The sequence below is a fragment of the Microcaecilia unicolor genome, chromosome 6 (assembly GCF_901765095.1).
Source record: "Microcaecilia unicolor chromosome 6, aMicUni1.1, whole genome shotgun sequence".
NCBI lineage: Eukaryota > Metazoa > Chordata > Amphibia > Gymnophiona > Siphonopidae > Microcaecilia > Microcaecilia unicolor.
In genome coordinates this window covers 1018258-1038607 of record NC_044036.1, presented here as the reverse complement: position 1 = coordinate 1038607, position 20350 = coordinate 1018258, and the positions used below count along the sequence as shown (strand labels likewise).

The 20350-nt window shown below is 44.0% G+C and overlaps 1 protein-coding gene across 1 annotated transcript; it reads left to right on the top strand.

Moving 5' to 3' along the window:
- The first annotated feature begins 9193 nt into the window (after positions 1-9193).
- TMEM69 (transmembrane protein 69) lies at positions 9194-19365 on the top strand. The gene is made up of 4 exons (XM_030206239.1): positions 9194-9274; positions 13356-13445; positions 13827-13894; positions 18594-19365. The coding sequence occupies exons 3-4, from the start codon at positions 13847-13849 to the stop codon at positions 19305-19307; spliced, it is 762 nt and encodes a 253-aa protein (XP_030062099.1). The 5' UTR covers positions 9194-9274; positions 13356-13445; positions 13827-13846; the 3' UTR covers positions 19308-19365.
- Positions 19366-20350: the final 985 nt, after the last annotated feature.

Below are 20350 nucleotides of genomic sequence, written 5' to 3'. Positions count from 1 at the left end.
ATCTCTATTACACTCAAAACAAACCTGCTGTGAGCTGCTGCATCAGTGTTTGTTGTTCTTTGTTGCTGGTGCAATTTTTATTTAATCTCACGTATATTTTTCAACATGCCGGTTTGTGCATCATACGGATGTACACAGAGGAAGTATAATAACGGAATAACTTTTCATAGGCAGAGTAGCAGTTTATTAAAAAATAGTTTGTCATTTGGAGGGGCTACTTATATGGACACCCTAGCCTAGCATGTGTTATATTCGAACAGAGGTTTTTTTTTCCTCCTGGTAAACCACCACTAAAACAAACATCATGCTAAGAGAATCAGCTGCTCAACATTCAAACTTTCTATCTATTTATTTATGGCACTTATACCCCACATTTAACATTAATCAGGTTGAAACCTGGGAGCATTTCAAATCTTTTTTTTCCTGTTGCTAAATCAAAATAGGAAGATGGCATGTGGAAACTTGCTCCTTTTGTTTTGTAGATTGCAGTGTTATATTATAAAAATGCACTTAAGATTGTTTATTACTACTATTTAAAAGAAAGATATTAAATTGTTGCAGGAATTACCACTATTGTTAGCAGAATCTGTGGTACTTCAGGAGTCAAACACCACACACCAGAATGAGAGAGAAATCTTCTTTATTTGCCAGCAAACAAAGTAGGACATCAGCACTAGGTCTCTCTGTGTCCTGTCCTTCTGTGTCTCTTCTTCTGAGCTCTCTCTCTGTGTCTCCTGTCTTCTCCTGTCTGTTGTCTCTCTTGTCTCAGCTCCTTCTCTTCTAACGTAAGCTGCCTCTGTTCCCATTTATACCCTTCTAGCCCCCCTCTCTCACCAGATGGTAAAGAATAGATTGATTAACCTGTCTTGAACTAATTATTACTTACACATTACTTAAAAATATCAGTTACATAGGTTTGAGATATTTCCTAAACTGACCTATGACCTGGGGCCTCTCAAACTAGACAATGTGGCGCCTATCTCCTGCATTTTATTATTATATTCTCAAATTCCCAGTCATAGCTTAAACTGGGTTCATTGAGGGGCTAAGGGGCCAGTCTTGCTTAATGGCACACAGACATGGTTTATTATTACTTTCAGAAGACCAGTCCTACATTTAGCTATTCATCAAGGAGAAGAGAGTTGACTTGTCCTGACCTCTTTCACCTAGCTAGAACTGTGGATAATTCAAACCAGATGATGACCTCTTAAACTGCAGACAAAGCTCACTTGAAAAATCAGACACTGGATTGAAAAGATATTCTACATAGAAATAGAACTTATTAATTAAACAGAATAAAACATATTCTAAAATAAGCAGAAATCAGAATTCCTTATAAGACAAAATCTAAATCATCTAGAATTATTTAAACAGCATTCAGCCTACTCTTTTAAAACTGCAGTATGCCTTGCTTGCTGATCCCCTCGAGATTGAATGGCATCCAGATGTGGTAAATATGAACTAGCCTTAACAATCCATCACTCAAAAGGGACAAAGAAAGTTTCATTTCTCTCTGACCTTTCTAACCTCTAGTCTAGCAAAAGCTAGACTTCTGAGTAATTAAACCCAGATGGCATTCTTCCACTTTACAGACTGAACCAAAATTAACAAATATGATTTCTCTGCCCAAGCTGCCTCATTCCCCCCATTGAGACTAAAATCAGCTTATGCAGAGATAAGTCTCACAACTCAAACTCTTCTTTCTTCCTAATCTAAAACAAATACAGCAAACTAATCAAGCAATAATATTCCAACAGTCTGTGCTAGTCACAGATTACTCTAATATAATGTTCTCAGTCTTTGAGTTCTTATACCAGTTGGGATAGAACCTCAACTGACAAGGATCAAGCTCTCGAATTCCAGGAAAGCCAGAATCAGGCAAGAAAGAGTCTCAGTATGAAGCCGAAGTCCAGCAGCTCCTGCGGTATGCAGTTGACCCTTCTTTTCAGCTAGTAGATTCTTTGGTTCGGGTCAAGCGCAACTTCAATGGCTCCGCTGGATCACTGGTAGTTGGGAGGCGGGGATAGTGCTGGGCAGACTTATACGGTCTGTGCCCTGAAGAACACAGGTACAAATCAAAGTAGGGTATACACAAAAAGTAGCACATATGAGTTATCTTGTTGGGCAGACTAGATGGACCGTGCAGGTCTTTTTCTGCCGTCATCTACTATGAGGGGTGGTTTAAACAGTTACTATGTAAATAATTAGAGCAGAACTACCTTAATGCAGAAGTCCACAGTCAGTCTAAATGTGCCAACACGGTCCAGTTCAGCACAATATTAGTAGCCAAGTTCATACTAGGGGTCCTGTTTACTAAGCCACGCTGTAGGCATTCAAAGTTTAAGTACATAAGTATTGCCATACTGGGACAGACCAAAGGTCCATCAACCCCAGCATCCTGTTTCCAACAGTGACCAATCCAGGTCACAAATACCTAGCAAGATCCCCAAAAAAGTACAAAACATTTTATGCTACTTATCCCAGAAATAAGCAGTGGATTTTCCCAAGTCCATTTTAATAATGGTCTTTGGCCTTTTCCTTTAGGAAGCCGTCCAAACCTTTTTTAAACCCCACTAAACTAACTGCCTTTACCACATTCTCTGGCAATTAATTCCAGAGTTTAATAATACATTGAGAGAAGAAATAATTTCTCCAATTCATTTTATGTTTCAACATTGTTATTGAAGAATCAACTTGTAAAACACAACCAGTCAACTCAATATACAATAAAGTAGGGTGTACAGCATTCGTGAAACCAAGTGCGTTAATATTTGCCATCAATAATGTTTTTATTTTTCTCCCCCCCCCCCTTTCTCACTCCTTTACCCCTCCCCCCAATTTTCAAGTTTTGTGAAATTGACAAATTAACAATTAACGAGTGTAATCATGGAATTGTTCAATCTTTCAGGCATTGCTCCAACCCCATGTCCTAATCTCGTCCCATCCATTCTGACTGCAAAATTTGGCTCGGTGAGCAACTTCATTTCTGAGAACGAGCCCTTACTCTTGTGGCTCCCCCTCTAAAGTTTAACATGAACTTCCATCAAGTGTGTTAATGGCAACCAGAACGTATATAAACATCCAATTCATTTTAAATGTACTACTTTGTAGCTTCATTGAATGCCCCCTAGTCCAAGTATTTTTGGAAAGAGTAAACAGACGCTTCACGTCTATCCTTTCCATTCCACTCATTATTTTATAGACCTCTATCATATCTCCCCTCAGCCCTCTTTTCTCCAAGCTGAAGAGCCCTGCTCACCTTTATCCACATGTTTGTTCACCCCTTCAAAGAAATGTAATAGATTGGTGAGGCACGATTTCCGCTCACTAAATCCATGTTGGCTTTGTCTCATTAATCCATGCTTTTGAATGTGCTCTGTAATTTTGTTTATTAGCACGTGCTAAAGTAGAGGAGTGTGGTAGCCGTGTTAGTCCACTCTTAAGGTTATCAATAGAAATCAAACAAAATAAAACATGGAAAAGAAAATAAGATGATACCTTTTTTATTGGACATAACTTAATACATTTCTTGATTAGTTTTCAAAGGTTGCCCTTCTTCGTCAGATCGGAAATAAGCAAATGTGCTAGCTGACAGTGTATATAAGTGAAAACATTCAAGCATTACTATGACAGTCTGACAGGGTGGGAGGATGGGGGTGGGTCGGAGGTATGCATGGGGACATCAAAGCATATCATTGATATTCTAACAGGATGGGTGTGGATAGGTGAGGTGTCAGACTGTCATAGTAATGCTTGAATGTTTTCACTTATATACACTGTCAGCTACCAACATTTGCTTATTTCCGATCTGACGAAGAAGGGCAACCTTCGAAAGCTAATCAAGAAATGTATTAAGTTATGTCCAATAAAAAAGGTATCATCTTATTTTCTTTTCCTTGTTTTATTTTGTTTGGTTTCTATTGATAACATTAGCATGCGCTAGAAATTAGCGCTTGCTAATGATAGAGACACCCACAGGAATACAATAGGTTTGTCTGTCTTGTTAGCATGCCTACAGTGTGGCTTAGAAAACAGGGCCCAAATTTAATTATGTTCAGTGGAAAATAAATCTGTTGGCTGAGGCTGCTTGCTATGTGAATATTCCATCAATGTTTCATTATTGCTACCAGATATTACATATTATGGGCATTTGCTTTCAATTTTGATTGTTTTGATTTGTTTATCCAGACCTTACAAGCACATGCTTTTTAAACTCAAAGGTGAATCCTAAGGGTGATTGAACACTTAGGTATAAACGATGTTGTTTCTGACTACTTAATTTGGAGTGCTTTAGGTCGTGCTCATCTGTACATCTGCTGACTGGAATTTTTGAAGATGGAAATTACAATTTGGAGATACTCTGTAGAAGTTGTTGTTTACTTTTGCAGTGTGATGGATGCCTGTTCTGGTGTGCACATGTGATAATCTTTGAACAACTGCCTATACTTATGACTATGATGTCTGAACATGTGGCATCATTAAAGAATAAATGTTTAAATGCCCAGTTGGGTATATATGCTAATCTCAACGTTGTTAAATGTTTCAGATATATCCATCTATTTTCTCCCATGATATAACTGAATTCTATTATTCTGTCTCACTGTATTTTCAAATGTAAGCCACTTTGAAACCGAGTTTGCTTGGGATAATGTGAGACAAAATGTAAAAAAAAAAAAAATCATTTATCCTCCACCTTTTAAGACACTGCCTATCCAGCTGGATGATGATGGCACAATGAAAGCACGTTTGGTCCAGTGAAGACTAAATTAAAATAACCTGTTTCTTAGCTGGGCCCTAATATTACCATATTGAAAATTGTAGAGATTTCTGAACTTTATTGTGCAGCGAAATAAAATGCGACCATACCATGCCTCTGTGGTTATGTTCCACTAATAAGTTAACTGATTAACTGGCTATCTTGAAAGGATTATATAACTTTTGGATGCATGACTAGGGACACAAACATACACTTATTTATTTAGTATCACAATTCCTCATGTACAGCCACAAAGCAACCTTTTAGGATGGATAGTGTTCACAATGAGCTCCTTTTATTATTGACCAGATAGAAGAGATAAGAGTTTTCAGTTCTGGCACAGTATAAGTCATCTCAAGAACAAAATTCAAGAAAACCAATGGACTGCATTAGGTGCTTATAGCCCATTTAGTTATGTTTAAACAAAAGGGATCTGCATGAAACAAAATATTTATTTTTATTTTGGCTTATAAAACCACTTGCCCCTGAAACATGTTAAAAACAAAATAATCCCTTTGTGTATGTGAAAGGTAAACTTCTCCACAACAGAGGAAGATGTGATTCCATATGCCCCAATGAAAGGAGAGTTTAATTTTATTTCAACACTAGTGGAACCCAGCCCGTTTCCTCAACAATTAAATGGGCCCTAGAAAGGCTCTCTTGTAAGCGATTTTTTGCCTCTCCCCTGCCCTCCCCTCCATGTCCAGCGATTCTCTCCTCTTCCCTGCCCTCCCATCCATGTCCCGCGATTCTCTTCTCTCCTGTCCTCTCCTCCCATCCCATCCATGTCCATCGATTCTGCCCTGCCCTCCCCTCAATGTGCCGCGATTCTCTCTTCCTTTATACCTCATTGTTTTCTGGCTGGCTTCCCTTCTGTTGGTAACATCCTGACATCAGCTCGCCTCCAGCGTTCTCTTCTCTCTCATTGTTCCACCCTCTGATGTCATTACGCTTTGACACGAGGGTGAGGCAGTGAGGGGGAATGGAACGCTGGAGGCTGGCTGACGTCATGAGATGTTACGAACCCAGGCAGCCAGACAGCGATTGAACATTGGAGGTGCACATTATTATATAGGATATTCCATCACCTTTATACCACCAGGCTTCCCAAGGCAGATTACAACAGTTAAGATGAACCAATCAGGAAACAGGATATCCTCAATTAACATAGTAGATGACGGCAGAAAAAGATCTGCACGGTCCATCCAGCCTGCCCAACAAGATAAACTCATATGTGCTACTTTTTGTGTATACCCTACCTTGATTTGTACCTGTCCTCTTCAGGGCATAGACCGTATAAGTCTGCCCAACAATATCATAGTAACATAGTAGATGACGGCAGAAATCCTCGCCTCCCAACCACTAGCCCCGCCACCTAATCTCAGCTAAGCGTCTGAGGATCCATTCCCTCGGAACAGGATTCCTTTATGTTTATCCCACGCATGTTTGAATTCTGTTACCGTTTTCCTCTCCACCACCTCCCATGGGAGAGCAATCCAAGCATCCACCACCCTCTCTGTGAAAAAATACTTCCTGACATTTTTCTTGAGTCTGCCCCCCTTCAATCTCGTATCATGCCCTCTAGTTCTACCCAGTGCAATTCTTCTAGCAAAAAAGGTGCCAGTACTCAAATGTCAGGCCACCCTTCAGGGATGAGGTGGTCACTGAGGGACTCACCCCACAATAGCCAGGCCCCCTGCAACCAGTCACAGAATCTATGACAAGGCAGAATTGGTGTGTTGAGCCTGAGCTCTTTCATTAAAATTTGTGGTCCATGGGTCAATTTTAACAGACACTGGAAAAGGTGCCGGTACTCAGTACCTCCGAGTACCCCCTCAAAAAAAGCCATGGTTCTACCGCCTTCCCATCTCCAGAAAAGGTTTGTTTGTGGATTAATACCTTTCAGATATTTGAACGTCTGTATCATATCACCCCTGTTTCTCCTTTCCTCCAGGGTATACATGTTCAGGTCAGCAAGTCTCTCCTCAATTAAACCTGGCCATCTGCATTGTATACAGTTTATTTATGTATTTATTTAGATTTTAGTGTAGAAAAATGAGCACAAAATACAGAGTTTACAATTGCTGTTTCTACCAGATATAATACTTTTAAAAGCTGTTTTAGTGATATTAAGATGTCATGATATTTATATTTACATATGGGAAGCTTTCAAATAAATTAAAAAGCTGTCCAATAAGTAAAAAACAACAACAACCTTTTGTCCTCCAGCTTTTAAGACACTGCCTATGCAATTGAAAAAGCTTTAGACTTGTTACAGATGGACCAACAATAACGAACGACACGGTGGACGCAGCAGCTCATAGGTTTGTCTGCTTTGTTTTGAGTGTACAAGAGATGACGGTTGTGCGGCGGAGTGGAAACAGAGATTAATCTAATTGGCTTCCTTGCTTAAAGTGGACTAGATAGGCTCACTTCCACTCTTGTCTATTAAACCTCCATGACTGAATCTACCTCGAACAGAGGCTAGATTGAGAACAGGAGGGGGCATGACGTAATAAAGCTAAAGCCAAGTAGGTTAAATCTCCCTCTCCTCCAGGCAGCCGTCATCCGTGTTCACCCAAAACAAAGCAAGCAAACCTAAGAGCGGCTCTATCCATGTTGTCGCATTTTTATTTGCGTTCACTTATATTTTCAAACATGGAGGCTTGTGCAGCATACGGATGTACAAAGAGAAAGTATCTGTTTCATCTATTAAAGTAGTAATTAATTCTAAGTTGTAAATTCTAAGTCTGCAATTACCTGTTCCTTGCCAAATCCAAAGGTCACTACTCCATCCTCATCCTCCTCGACCTATCTGCCGCTTTTGACACTGTCAATCACAACTTAGTTCTTGCCACACTGTTCTCTTTTGGGTTCCAGGGCTCTGTCCTCTCCTGGTTCTCCTCTTATCTCTCCCACTGCACCTTCAGAGTACATTCTCATGGTTCTTCCTCCACCCCCATCCCGCTCTCTGTTGGAGTTCCCCATGGATCTGTACTTGGACCCCTTCTTTTTTCAACCTACACCTCTTCCCTGGGCTTGCTGATCTCATCTAATGGTTTCCAGTACCATCTTTATGCTGATGACACCCAGCTTTACCTCTCCACACCTGACATCACTACAGAAACCCAGGCCAAAGTATTGGCCTGCTTGTCCGACATTGCTGCCTGGATGTCCAACTGCCACTTGAAGCTGAACATGGCCAAGACCGAACTTCTTGTCTTCCCACCCAAACCCACTTCTCCTCTACCTCCACTCTCTATCTCGGTTGATAACACCCTCATCGTCCCCGTCTCATCTGCCCGCAACCTCGGTGTCATCTTCGACTCCTCCCTCTCCTTCTCTGTGCATATCCAGCAGATAGCCAAGACCTGTCGCTTCTTCCTCTACAACATTAGCAAAATCCGCCCTTTCCTCTCTGAGCACACCACCAGAACTCTCATCCACTCTCTCATTACCTCTCGCCTTGACTACTGCAACCTACTCCTCACTGGTCTCCCACTTAGCCACCTATCCCCCCTTCAGTCTGTTCAGAACTCTGCTGCACATCTTATCTTCCGCCTGGACCGATATACTCACATCTCCCCTCTCCTCAAATCACTTCACTGGCTTCCGATCAGGTACCGCATACAGTTCAAGCTTCTCCTACTAACCTACAAATGCACTCGATCTGCAGCCCCTCCGTACCTCTCTACCCTCATCTCCCCTTACGTTCCTACCCGTAACCTCCGCTCTCAAGACAACTCCCTCCTCTCAGTACCCTTCTCCACCACCGCCAACTCCAGGTTATGCCCTTTCTGCCTCGCCTCACCCCATGCTTGGAATAAACTCCCTGAGCCCATACGCCAAGTCCCTTCCCTGCCCATCTTCAAATCCTTGCTCAAAGCCCACCTCTTCAATGTCGCCTTCGGCACCTAACCTCTACACCTCTATTCAGGAAATCTTGACTGCCCCAACTTGACATTTCGTCCTTTACATTGTAAGCTCCTTCGAGCAGGGACTGTCCTTCTTTGTTAAATTGTACAGCGCTGCGTAACCCTAGTAGCGCTCTAGAAATGTCAAGTAGTAGTAGTAGTAAATTATTGTGTCATTTGGAGGGGGGCAGGTTAGCTACCAGCCAGATCATAAAAGCACAAGAATTAAGAATAAAAACCCTGGGGAAAGCGCTGTATTGATCTTTTGTTTTCCCTTGTTGGCTGCAAACCCAGGAAAGGGGTGGGGAAGAAGAGTCAGTTATCTTTTGCTGGCTGGAGGGGGATTTGAACCCACATCTCCTCAGCCTAGAAAAGACGAAATGTTCCGGCACTAACTGGATGGAGGGAGGGCCGAAGAGCGAGTAAAGGTCACTGGTTGCTCCGGCTCTCATCAGGCACTCCTCTCCAGAGTCCAGTGTCCGGGTGGGTCCGACCGCGCGGCGGAACTAAAGGATGCGGAGCGCGAGTCCGGCCGAGGCGCTGAGAGTGAGGGACACAACAGGAAGCGGAAGTGACGACCGGAGACCGACCGACTGCTACACTGGTGAGAGAGCGGGGCCGAGCCGAGAGCCGCTCAAACCCTGGAGCGGGAGACGAGGGAGAATTCCGGGGAGGGGGAGGAGGGGGAAGGAAGTCGGGGAGGGGGCGATGCTGCTGAAACGTGCTGCTGCTCAATTAATGCCGCATTAAAAGTGGTTCCCAAACGATCCTGGAGGCGGTTTCAGGATATCCACAATGAATGAGAGAGATCTGCATGAGCATCGCCTCCACTGCATGCAAATCTCGCTCCAGGATCAGGTTTGGGAACCACTGGTGGCTTAGCCTAAAGCCCTGCGTTTCTCTGTATACCTGATTGGCTCAGCACTGACAGGAGAGTTTAAATTAAAAAAAAAAATCACGTGCAGCACATTTATCCCCAACCCACCACGTCTTACCATCCCCCTCCCCCAAAATATCCCTGGTGTCAAGTGGTATCCCCAACCCGCCACATCTTACCATCCCCCCTCCCCCAAAATATCCCTGGTGTCAAGTGGTATCCCCAACCCACCATGTCTTACCATCCCCCTCCCCCAAAATATCCCTGGTGTCAAGTGGTATCCCCACCCCCAAAATATCCCTGGTGTCAAGTGGTATCCCCAACCCACCACATCTTACCATCCCCCAAAACATCCCTGGTGTCAAGTGGTATCCCCACCCCACCACGTCTTACCATCCCCCACCCCCAAAATATCCCTGGTGTCAAGTGGTATCCCCAACCCACCACATTTTACCATCCCCCAAAACATCCTGGTGTCAAGTGGTATCCCCAACCCACCACATCTTACCATCCCCCATCCCCCAAAACATCCCTGGTGTCAAGTGGTATCCCCAACCCACCATGTCTTACCATCCCCCTCCCCCAAAATATCCCTGGTGTCAAGTGGTATCCCAACCCACCACGTCTTACCATCCCCCCTCCCCCAAAATCTCCCTGGTGTCAAGTGGTATCCCCAATCCACCATGTCTTACCATCCCCCCCCCCCAAAAAAAAAGTATCCCCTGGTGTCTAGTGGCACCCCCTTACTTTACCTGACTCTCTCTATATATGGTCTAACGGCCTCCCTTCTTCCCCGCTATCTGAATATGCATGAGAAAAGTTTGCATGCAAATCTAATGAACGTTCATTGTAGATATCCTGGCAACATGAGGGGCTGTGGTACCTCCAGGACTGATATAGGAACCATGGGTCTAGGGTCCCATTAAAAAAAAAATCCTTGATGATCCCCACAACCCCAACCCAAGACACTATTGTCTGCAAAATAGCAGTGTACTGAGCAGGGTCTCTCTACCATATAAGGGAGAAATTCCTTTATGTGGTACACAGGTTTCACCCATTGGGCAATGTTCTTGCTAAGGAGGTTTAATTGAGACAGTAGAAGTCATGCATGATGTATTGTAAGCCACATTGAGCCTGCAAAGAGCTGGGAAAATGTGGGATACAAATGCAATAAATAAATAAAAATAAAATACATTTCGGAACATCCACAAAACGCCCATTCCCTGCCCATAACCCCACCCCTTTTTGCCTGCACATGTTAGACGTTAGGCACACTGTATTACAGAATGCACTTAGCGAGTGTGTGTGTAATTTCTAATTATTGTCAGTGCTCACTATTGCTTGTTAAGAGCCGTTATCAACACTGATTAGCTTTTATAGCCAATTGAGTTATGCATGTTTTTATAGAATACATTTGGATTTCCACGTGGATCTCTAGGCGCTCTATATAGAATCCAGGGGTATGTGGGCTGAAGCCAGTAGGCAGAGCTTGCCGCCATTTTAAGATCACCCAAAACAAACGCTATTGAAAATAGCAAAAGATTATTAGAAATAAGGGACTACCTACGTGTGTTCCACCTGTAAAAGGCTAAGCTGTTCCAGTTGGACAGGCAGTGTCACTCCAGTAGTTGGAACATAAGGACAGAGCTGGCCGGACTTCTATGGTCTATGTCCCAGAAACACCAAAGAAATATTACATTCGCTGTTGATTTAAATCTGTTGGGCAGACTGAATGGACCATTCAGGTCTTTATCTGCCATCATCTACTATGTTATTAAGTTACTTATCTGATAGCTTTTTCATTTGCTTCCTATATCTAGAAATAAATATCATAAAATAAAATTCAATATCACTAAAATAGCTTTAGAAATTATTGTAGCTGGTAGAAACAGCAACAATAAACTCTGTATTTTGTGCTCATTTCTCTACACTGTTCTATAGAATACAGTAAATACATGGTCAAATTTAAGTGAGATTATCCTGTATATAGAATATGGCCCAGTACACCTAAATCTATGCCACATTTCCATTGGTGTAAGTAGAGGCAGGGCCCCCCCCCCCTCCATGGGCCACCGGGCCTGGCCCCCTGCATTGAAATCACAGCGCCTTTCACCATGTGAAAGCGCTGTAGGCAGCAGATTGCTTCCTTTCCCTCCCTGTGTCCCGCCCTCGTCTGATGTAACTTCCGTGAGGGCGGGACAGAAGGAGGGGAAGGAGGGCCAAAGGGAGGCGATCTGCTGCCCTACTGCCTGCAGCGCTTTCACACGGAGGTGACAGGTGCTGTGATTTCAATGCAGGGGGCCCGGCCCGGTGGCAGATGGTCAACGATGGAGGGCCGGGCCCGGGGAATTTTGTCACCCCCCCTCTCGGCGGCCCTGAGTAGAGGTGCTGAGATATCAACTGAGTGTATCTAGGTGCCGCTTATAGAATACGCTTAGTTGGCATTTTCTGCGCTGATTTTTTTTAGGTGCCATATATAGAATCTTCCCCATAACGGCCAAGACTGATGCTGACGCCTGTCTCAATCTAACCTCCTCGCTTCCTGCCTCCTTCCAAGTATGGAGTTAGGGGGCCAGTAGACTACCAGGGAGTTTTTTTATGGGACTGGGGCAGGGGAGGGAGAAGACCACTAGACTACCAGGGATTTGTGTGCATGGATGGGGGAGAGGGGAGCCTGGGGGCCATTAGACCACTCAGGCATCAGTATTATTTAATATTGTGGGGGGGGGGGGCATTAGACCATCCAGGAATCTTTATTTAATATAGGGGAGGGGGCAAGAGACTGGGCCAGGATAGGGTGGGGGGTGTTGAGGGCCAATGCAGGAAGCACTCTGGGGCAGGGTAGGGTTGGAGGAAGAGAAGTGTTGCCACTAGACACCCGTTTCTCTCAACCAACCCTTCTACACTGGCCTGGACCTGGCATAAATTTTCCCATGCTAAATGCATGTGAGAAACATTTTTTTAAAGCGCTGCTGTGGGATGTGTAAATTTGGTCTGCAGTAATGGTTTCAACACGTTTGATACCTAAGCTGAAACCATTTGAGTGCAAACCTAGCATGATAACGCTGGTGCTAGTTTTGAGTGTCAGCCCCCAAGGTTTGGGAGGAGGGGGAGGGGTAGAGTGTTTCTAGGAGCTGGTGGGGGGGCAGGGAGGAGGAGAGAAGGAACTCCTGGGAGAGGAAGGGAACCCTTGGGAGCTGGTGAATGAGGAGGAAGTGGAGAGAATCCCCAAGAGCTGATGAATGGGGGTAATGAATACCCAAAACAGGTTAATTAGGGATGGGGTGGAGGATTGAGGGAGTCCCTTGTTAGTCTGTAGGATCAAAATCAATACAACTTATTGGGTCTTGAGCTTATGATGGCTTCATTGGATACATGAAATGTAGGAGCTGTTGAGACAGAATCCCTGAGAACTGGGAGATTAACAGGGCCATGAAGAGTTCCCAAGAGCTGATGAATTAAACAGCAAGGTGAAGGATCAGCAGGAGATGGGGAACAAAAATCAAATTGCCTGATTTTATAATGTTAGTGGTGAAAAAAAAAAGACCTCGGGAACCACACCACTCCATTTCAGATCTTTCAAAACAGTGTGGCTTGGCTCATTTTAATCACAGGTTAAAAAAAAATTCCATATGATATTACATTAAAAAAAAAAACAGCATTGTCACAACATGTTTAAAAAAAAAAGGCCAACCAGTGGAAAAGGCACTACGTGATCACATAAGAGCCTCCCCAAGATCTGATGCAAGTTTATCCATAGGAATTGTTGGAGTGTTCCCACAGAATTCCTAAAGATTTTTCTTTTCAGAATTTTAGGGACAGCTGAGGCATGCATTTTCCTGTGATCGGAATCTGATATCTCTTGGTTATCAGTGGAGTTTCTAAAATTTCTGTCCAGGTGAGAACCACTTATGAAAATCTTTGGCATGGGGAAATGTAAGCTTATGAAAGGGTGATATGTTTCTGTAGTAGGTTAGAGAATTGGCTTCCACCCTGCGAGAACACATTCTGCGCTTCAGTTGCTGTTTACAACAGACAGTAACTAAAAGTATAAATGAGCAGTTGCCTTGTCTGCAAAATTTGGAGACATGCCAATAATCATGCATAGCAGTAAATCTCCATGGGATGAGGGAATTAAAAACATTGTGGTCCAGATGTCTCCATAAACTGATTCTTACCACCATGCTTGTAAGCAGTTCACAGAGCCATATTAAAGTAAGTAAAAACTATCAGGCCAGAAATGTTTTCATTTCTTTGACTTTTTTTTATTTATTTTTAGGATTTTAATATAAAACAAAGATGTTTAAATTCCTAAGAAGAAGCAGCAGTTTTCAGAGAGTTTTTCAGGTAAGAGTTCCTGGTTGCTACATATAAACGTAAGTCCTTTGTAGGATTTCCCCATGGTTAGAGCTGTGGGCCTGCATTAGCCCTCAGGACCCCAGGAAAGGAGAAACAGGGGTGATATGATACAGACGTTCAAATATTTGAACGGTATTAATCCGCAAACGAACCTTTTCTGTAGATGGGAAGGCGGTAGAATGAGAGAACATGAAATGAGATTGAAGGGGGGCAGACTCAAGAAAAATGTCAGTAAGTATTTTTTCACGGAGAGAGTAGTGGATGCTTGGAATGCCCTCCCGCGGGAGGTGGTGGAGATGAAAACGGTAACAGAATTCAAACATGGATGGGATAAACATAAAGGAATCCTGTTCAGAAGGAATGGATCCTCAGAAGCTTAGCGGAGATTGGGTGGCAGAGGCAGGGCTAGCGGTTGGAAGGCGGGGCTAGTGCTGGGCAGACTTCTACGGTCTGTGCCCTGAAAATGGCAGATACAAATCAAGGTAAGGTATACACAAAAAGTAGCACATATGAGTTTATCTTGTTGGGCAGACTGGATGGACCGTGCAGGTCTTTCTCTGCCGTCATGTACTATGTTACTATGTTTAGACTTTGGCTGCTTATCCAGAAAGGGGAGGAAGCCGTTTTCCAAATAGGCTATCGGAGTCAAGTTGTATTTTGAAAGCAGAAGTCGTAGCATAAACCAAACACACAGAAAGTTATAACTGTATCACTTGCTATTTAAATCTGGTCTGAGAGGGCTGTAGCCAAGTCAAAAAGCCACCATGACATGCTCGGTTTTAGTGCATCTTTTAAAAATTACATGGCAGCATTTTCGTAAGCTGTGTAACTGACAAAGTACCTAATGTATCTGAATGTGCACTGCTTCGAAAGCATGCGCTGGTATGTGAGAAAGGATGTATGTTTGTTTTTTCTCAGTCTGCACAAACGTCTTGCACTGTTTGCGCTGTTCTGCACTGAAGGCAGACTGTGTGCCAGCCCAGTGCATATGCACATCTTTGAAACCTCACTGTAAATGTGTGGTTTTCTCTTTCCCCTCCCCCCATGGGATCACCTATTCTTGCTGTGTGAAAACTATATGCTCAAAAAGCACTTTGGTGGGTTCAGCCAGTCTTCCCATGTTGGCCGTATAGAACCCCAGGAAAAATGTACAGATTATACAGATTAGAACGTCTGTGGATCTGTTTCAGCAAACTCGATCAAAGAGGCCCAGCTTTAGAGTGGACACAGTGGAAGATTCAACTGACCGACGAAAGGAAGCTGATGAAGTATAAGGAATATCAAAGAATAACAGATTGAAAAAAAAAAGGCACACCAATTGAATTCCTAATAGCAGATGCTACAGAGTAAATTTCTGAGTCCTGAGTAGTCGGATCAAGGCTGTAATGCAGCTAAAACTTAGAAATGGATATTGGTATAAGAAAAAAAGAAGTCTGGTCATTCACTGCTGACATTTAGTGTAAATGGTAAACCTGTTTGAAGTGTCTGAAATTCTGCAAAACAGAGACCAAGAATATATTCATCACCTTCTGGGGAGAGAGAAGGTTCTCCGATGTTCACCCTACGTTTTAAACACGTGCTTTCAAAGTGTACACCTGCAGGATGCACTTTTTTGATGAGTAGAAGATGGGAATATGGAGAAGACAATACAGCATCTGAGCTGAGTCAAAAATGGTTAAATTCCGTCTTAAATTGATTGTGTAGCTGTTAATGTTAAGAAGTGGTGGGAGGGTTAAGATGAGAACGGGGAAAAGGAGCAATTAATTCCGGGTTTCTGGAAAGGAGAACTTGATATATAGAAGAATGATATAGAGAGAGGTTCCAGAGGAGATCCGGGAGATTATAGACCGGTGAGTCTGACGTTGGTGCCGGGCAAAATAGTAGTGACTATTATAAAGAACAAAATTAGAGAGCATATTCAAAAACATGGATTAATGAGACAAAGCCATCATGGGTTTAGTAAAGGGAAATCTTGCCTCAGCAATCCACTACATTTCTTTGAAGGAGTGAACAACGTGGATAAAGGTGAGCCGGTTGATATTGTGTATCTGGGTTTTCATAAGGCGTTTGACAAAGTACCTCATGAAAGACTCCAGAGGAAATTGGGAGAGTAATGGAATAGGAAGTACTGTCCAATTGTGGATTAAAAACTGGTTGAAAGATAGAAAACAGAGAGTAGGGTTATGTTTCAACGTTTTTATTGATGACGAAATAAATATGGTATACCATAAAATATAAAACTTCAACAGTACAGTGGAACTTCACATATAAGTATTGAACAGACCATCATGAAATTTTTATAGACTTCCCCCCACCTCCTCCCTACTCTCTAACAGAGAGTAGGGTTAATTGGTCAGTATTCTCAACGGAGAAGGGTAGTTAGTGGGGTTCCCCAGGGGTCTGTGCTGGGACCACTGCTTTTTAACATATTTATAAATGACCTAGAGATGGGAGTAACTAGTGAGGTAATTAAGTTTGCTGATGACACAAAGTTATTCAAAGTTGTTAAATTGCGGGAGGATTGTGAAAAATTATAAGAGGACCTTATGAGACTGGGAGACTAAATGGCAGATGACGTTTAATGTGAGCAAGTACAAAGTGATGCATGTGGGAAAGAGGAACCTGAATTATAGGTATGTCATGCAAGGTTCCACGTTAGGAGTCACGGACCAAGAAAGGGATCTAGGTGTCGTCGTTGATGATACGTTGAAACTCTCTTCTCAGTGTGCTGCTGGCTAAGAAAGCAAATAGAATGTTAGGTATTATTAGGAAAGGAATAGAAAACAAAAATGAGGACGTTATAATGCCTTTGTATCACTCCATGGTGGGACCGCACCTCGAATATTGTGTTCAATTCTGGTCGTCGCATTTCAAAAAAGATATAGTGGAATTAGAAAAGGTGCAGAGAAGGGTGACGAAAATGATAAAGGGGATTGGACGACTTCCCTATGAGGAAAGGCTAAAGCAGCTAGGGCTCTTCAGCTTGGAGAAAAGGTAGCTGAGAAGAGATATGATAGAGGTCTATAAAATAATGAGTAGAGTTGAACAGGTAGATGTGAAGTGTCTGTTTACACTTTCCAAAAATACTAGGACTAGGGGGCATGCGATGAAGCTACAATGTAGTAAATTTAAAACGAATCGGAGAATTTTTTTTCCTCACTCAACGTGTAATCAAACTCTGGAATTCGTTGCCAGAGAATGTGGTAAAGGTGGTTAGCTTAGCAGAGTTTAAAAAAGGTTTGGACTACTTCCTAAAGGAAAAGTCCATAGGAGGAGTGGCCTAGTGGTTAGGGGGGTGGACTTTGGTCCTGGGGAACTGAGTTCGATTCCTACTTCAGGCACAGGCAGCTCCTTGTGACTCTGGGCAAGTCACTTAACCCTCCATTGCCCCAGGTACAAATAAGTACCTGTAAGCCGCATTGAGCCTGCCATCAGTGAGAAAGCGCGGGGTACAAATGTAACAAAAAAAAAATTGCACTTGGGGAAAATCCACTATTTCTGGGATAAGCAGTGTAAAATGTTTTGTACTTTTTGGGATCTTGCCAGGTATTTGTGACCTGGTTGGGCCACTGTTGGAAACAGGATGCTGGGCTTGATGGACCTTTGGTCTGTCCCAGTACTTATGTAGAGGATTTTTGTAAGGTGTCACTTCTGGGATGATGACCCCTAAGGGTGATATTTCCCAAGTGTGAGAGTTTCAACAGGCTACTGCATATATTAGGGGGGCTACGTTAGCAAAGATTTCAAAAAATGACAGAGGGCACTTTGCACTGCTGAAGTGAATATTCACTGTCTACACATATTGGCCAGAAAGCTGGCTGGGGTTGTACTTATGCCCCTCCCCCTTTGTCTTTAAGGGGCCTTTTACTAAGCTGCATAAGCGCCTATGCACGCCAATTTGGAACTACCGCCCGGATACCGAATGGCCCAGGCGGTAATTTCATTTTTTACGCGTGTCCAGTATGTGCGCTTGAAAATATCTTATTTTACAGCGTGTGGCACTAACCGGGCAGTAATTGGCATTGTACATGCACTGACAAATTACCGCCCAGTTAACACGTGAGCCCATACCACTAAGTGAATGAGCAGCGGTAAAGTCTCAGGCCCAAAATGGACATGCGCCAATTTTCATTTTGCCGCATGTCCATTTTCGGCCAAAAAAAATAAAATAAAAAGGTGAAAAATGGTGGATGCCTGGGCTGCTCTTCCGTGGGAAATGATGGGGTTGAAAACAGTGAAGGAATTCAAAAAGGCGTTGGATATATGGCATGAAGATGAATTAAAGATAACAAATTTGCACTCACAGTAAAACACAAATAACTTTTTTAAAGGAGCACGGGGGAGGGTAGACTTCACCAAGGGTCATTTAGGGGTACTTTTACTAAGGTGCACGACCTGCGCTGTTGTAGACGCGAGTAGGTCCGTTTCCCTAAATGACACTGCTCCAGTGTTTCCTGCTCCAGAAACAGTGTTTGGTTTTAATCGTGCGGGGCTCGCTGATTAGTAGTAGAGTCCACATTTTGCTTTGAGTGGGTTCTCGGAGCAGCTGGTGCTTGGTTCAGACATGGGGCAGCACGTGGGATAGAAGTGAAGCTGTCCGAATCCGTAACCTGGCCCAGTCATGGAAAGAAATGAGTGATTCTGCCTGACAAAAAGAAAATGCTCTGCTTCTCTTCTCTCATTCCAGGCTCCCCCTTTTCCTGTCCTGAAGTCATGCCGACGGAACTTTCCTACTGGCAGCTGCACCCAGGGATGGGCTTCTCTCCTCTTCAGACCGGTTCCTTTTAATGCCAGCCAGGCTCCTGCCTTAGCCATTTCTCAGCTTCAGGGCTTCCACTCCTCCCCCCCACACCTCAAGAAAAGGAAAGCAACAGAAGAGCCCCAACAGCGAGAGCTGGACCTGCTACGCTATGACATGAAGAACCTAAAGGAGGCACCAAAGCCTGCCCTGTATCTGAGCATTGCAGGGCTCATCCCTTTCGTTTCAGCTCCTCTGATCATGGCAGTGACTAAGGTTTACTATGTCGAGATCGCCTTTGCACAGGTGGCATATGGGGCCTGTATGCTCTCCTTCTTTGGAGGTATAAGGTGGGGATTTGCCCTTATGGAAAGCAGCCTCGCCCGACCGGACTGGCTGAACCTGGTTAACAGCATGGTGCCTGCCCTCCTGGCCTGGATAGCCCTGCTCTGTAAAGACTTGCCCATGCAGGCTACGATCCTTGTCATCATTGGCTTGGGGATTGCCCTGCACTATGACCTGGCCCTCCTTTCGGGCTATCCGAGCTGGTTTAAAGCACTCCGAGCCATTGTGACAATTGTGGCCGCCTCATCGCTTGTTGCCACTTTACTTATTCCAGATTTTTTTCCAGAAAAATCCTTAAGCAGTGAACAGAAAAATTAATTTAGCGATGTTGCCAACATCGCCTACAAATGTGTTGGCAATAAAAAGAAAGGTTACAAAAAAAAAAGAGGGCCTGGTTATTTGTCTTATGCAGGTGGTAGCAGGAAACAGAACCAGGGCCGCTGAGAAACTCAGCTGACTGCCGCCCTCCCCCGCCGCATAGCCAGTCTACAATTGGGGGGGGGGGGGGGGCACATTTTGCCCCTGCTCCAACTCCACATACCTTGCCTTTTGGGGGTCCCCATGCCAGCAGAAGCCTTCCTCCAGCGCTGTTCTGTGCCGCATTGCCTGCCCTATGGCTGCTTTTCCCCTCATAGCAGCCACAGGGCAGACAATGTGGCGGAGTACAGCGCTGGAGGGGCTTGGGGGGACCCCCCCCCCCCCCAGCAAACCAGAGGCCCCGAAGCCCTGTCTTCTCACCAGTCTCTAAGGGGGGGGGGGGCTGGCACCAGAATTTTCTCTCCTGCTCCTGTTGGGACGCGAACACCCAGGTCCCGTCAGGAGAGACAGACCCCAGTGCCCGGCCCCCCCTTGGATGTCCAGCCCGGAGGTCTTGCCCCCCCCCCCCCCTCCCTGTGGGCCTGAGAACTACCTCAGCACAAATACACTACACTTTGCCTGGCTTATTTTCTATCTTTCAGCAAATGGAAATGTTAGGATTCTATAGAAGGGACCAATGTTTATCTGGCTGACTCGTCTATACACAGAGGACTAAATTCAGGTGCTGAAAAACCTGTGCTCAGGGTTGGACTCCGTGTACAGAATGGTGTGTAGCACTGGGATTGACGTCAGTTTCCACGCCTGAATTCTATCATTCGTATGGCCAGGCCCCTACCAAGATGCACGTGCCTCTTTCTAGAACAGCATTAGCAACATGTTGCCAATTAACGCCAAGAATTGTCAGCACACTAATCGTTAGCCAGTTTATATATCGCCTTTGCTTCAAAAAAGATCAACACGATGTACAATAAAAAGTATAAAACAGAAAGGAACTCCATTAGGATAGTAAAGAAGCATCCACACTCAGACAAGAGGGGTAGTGG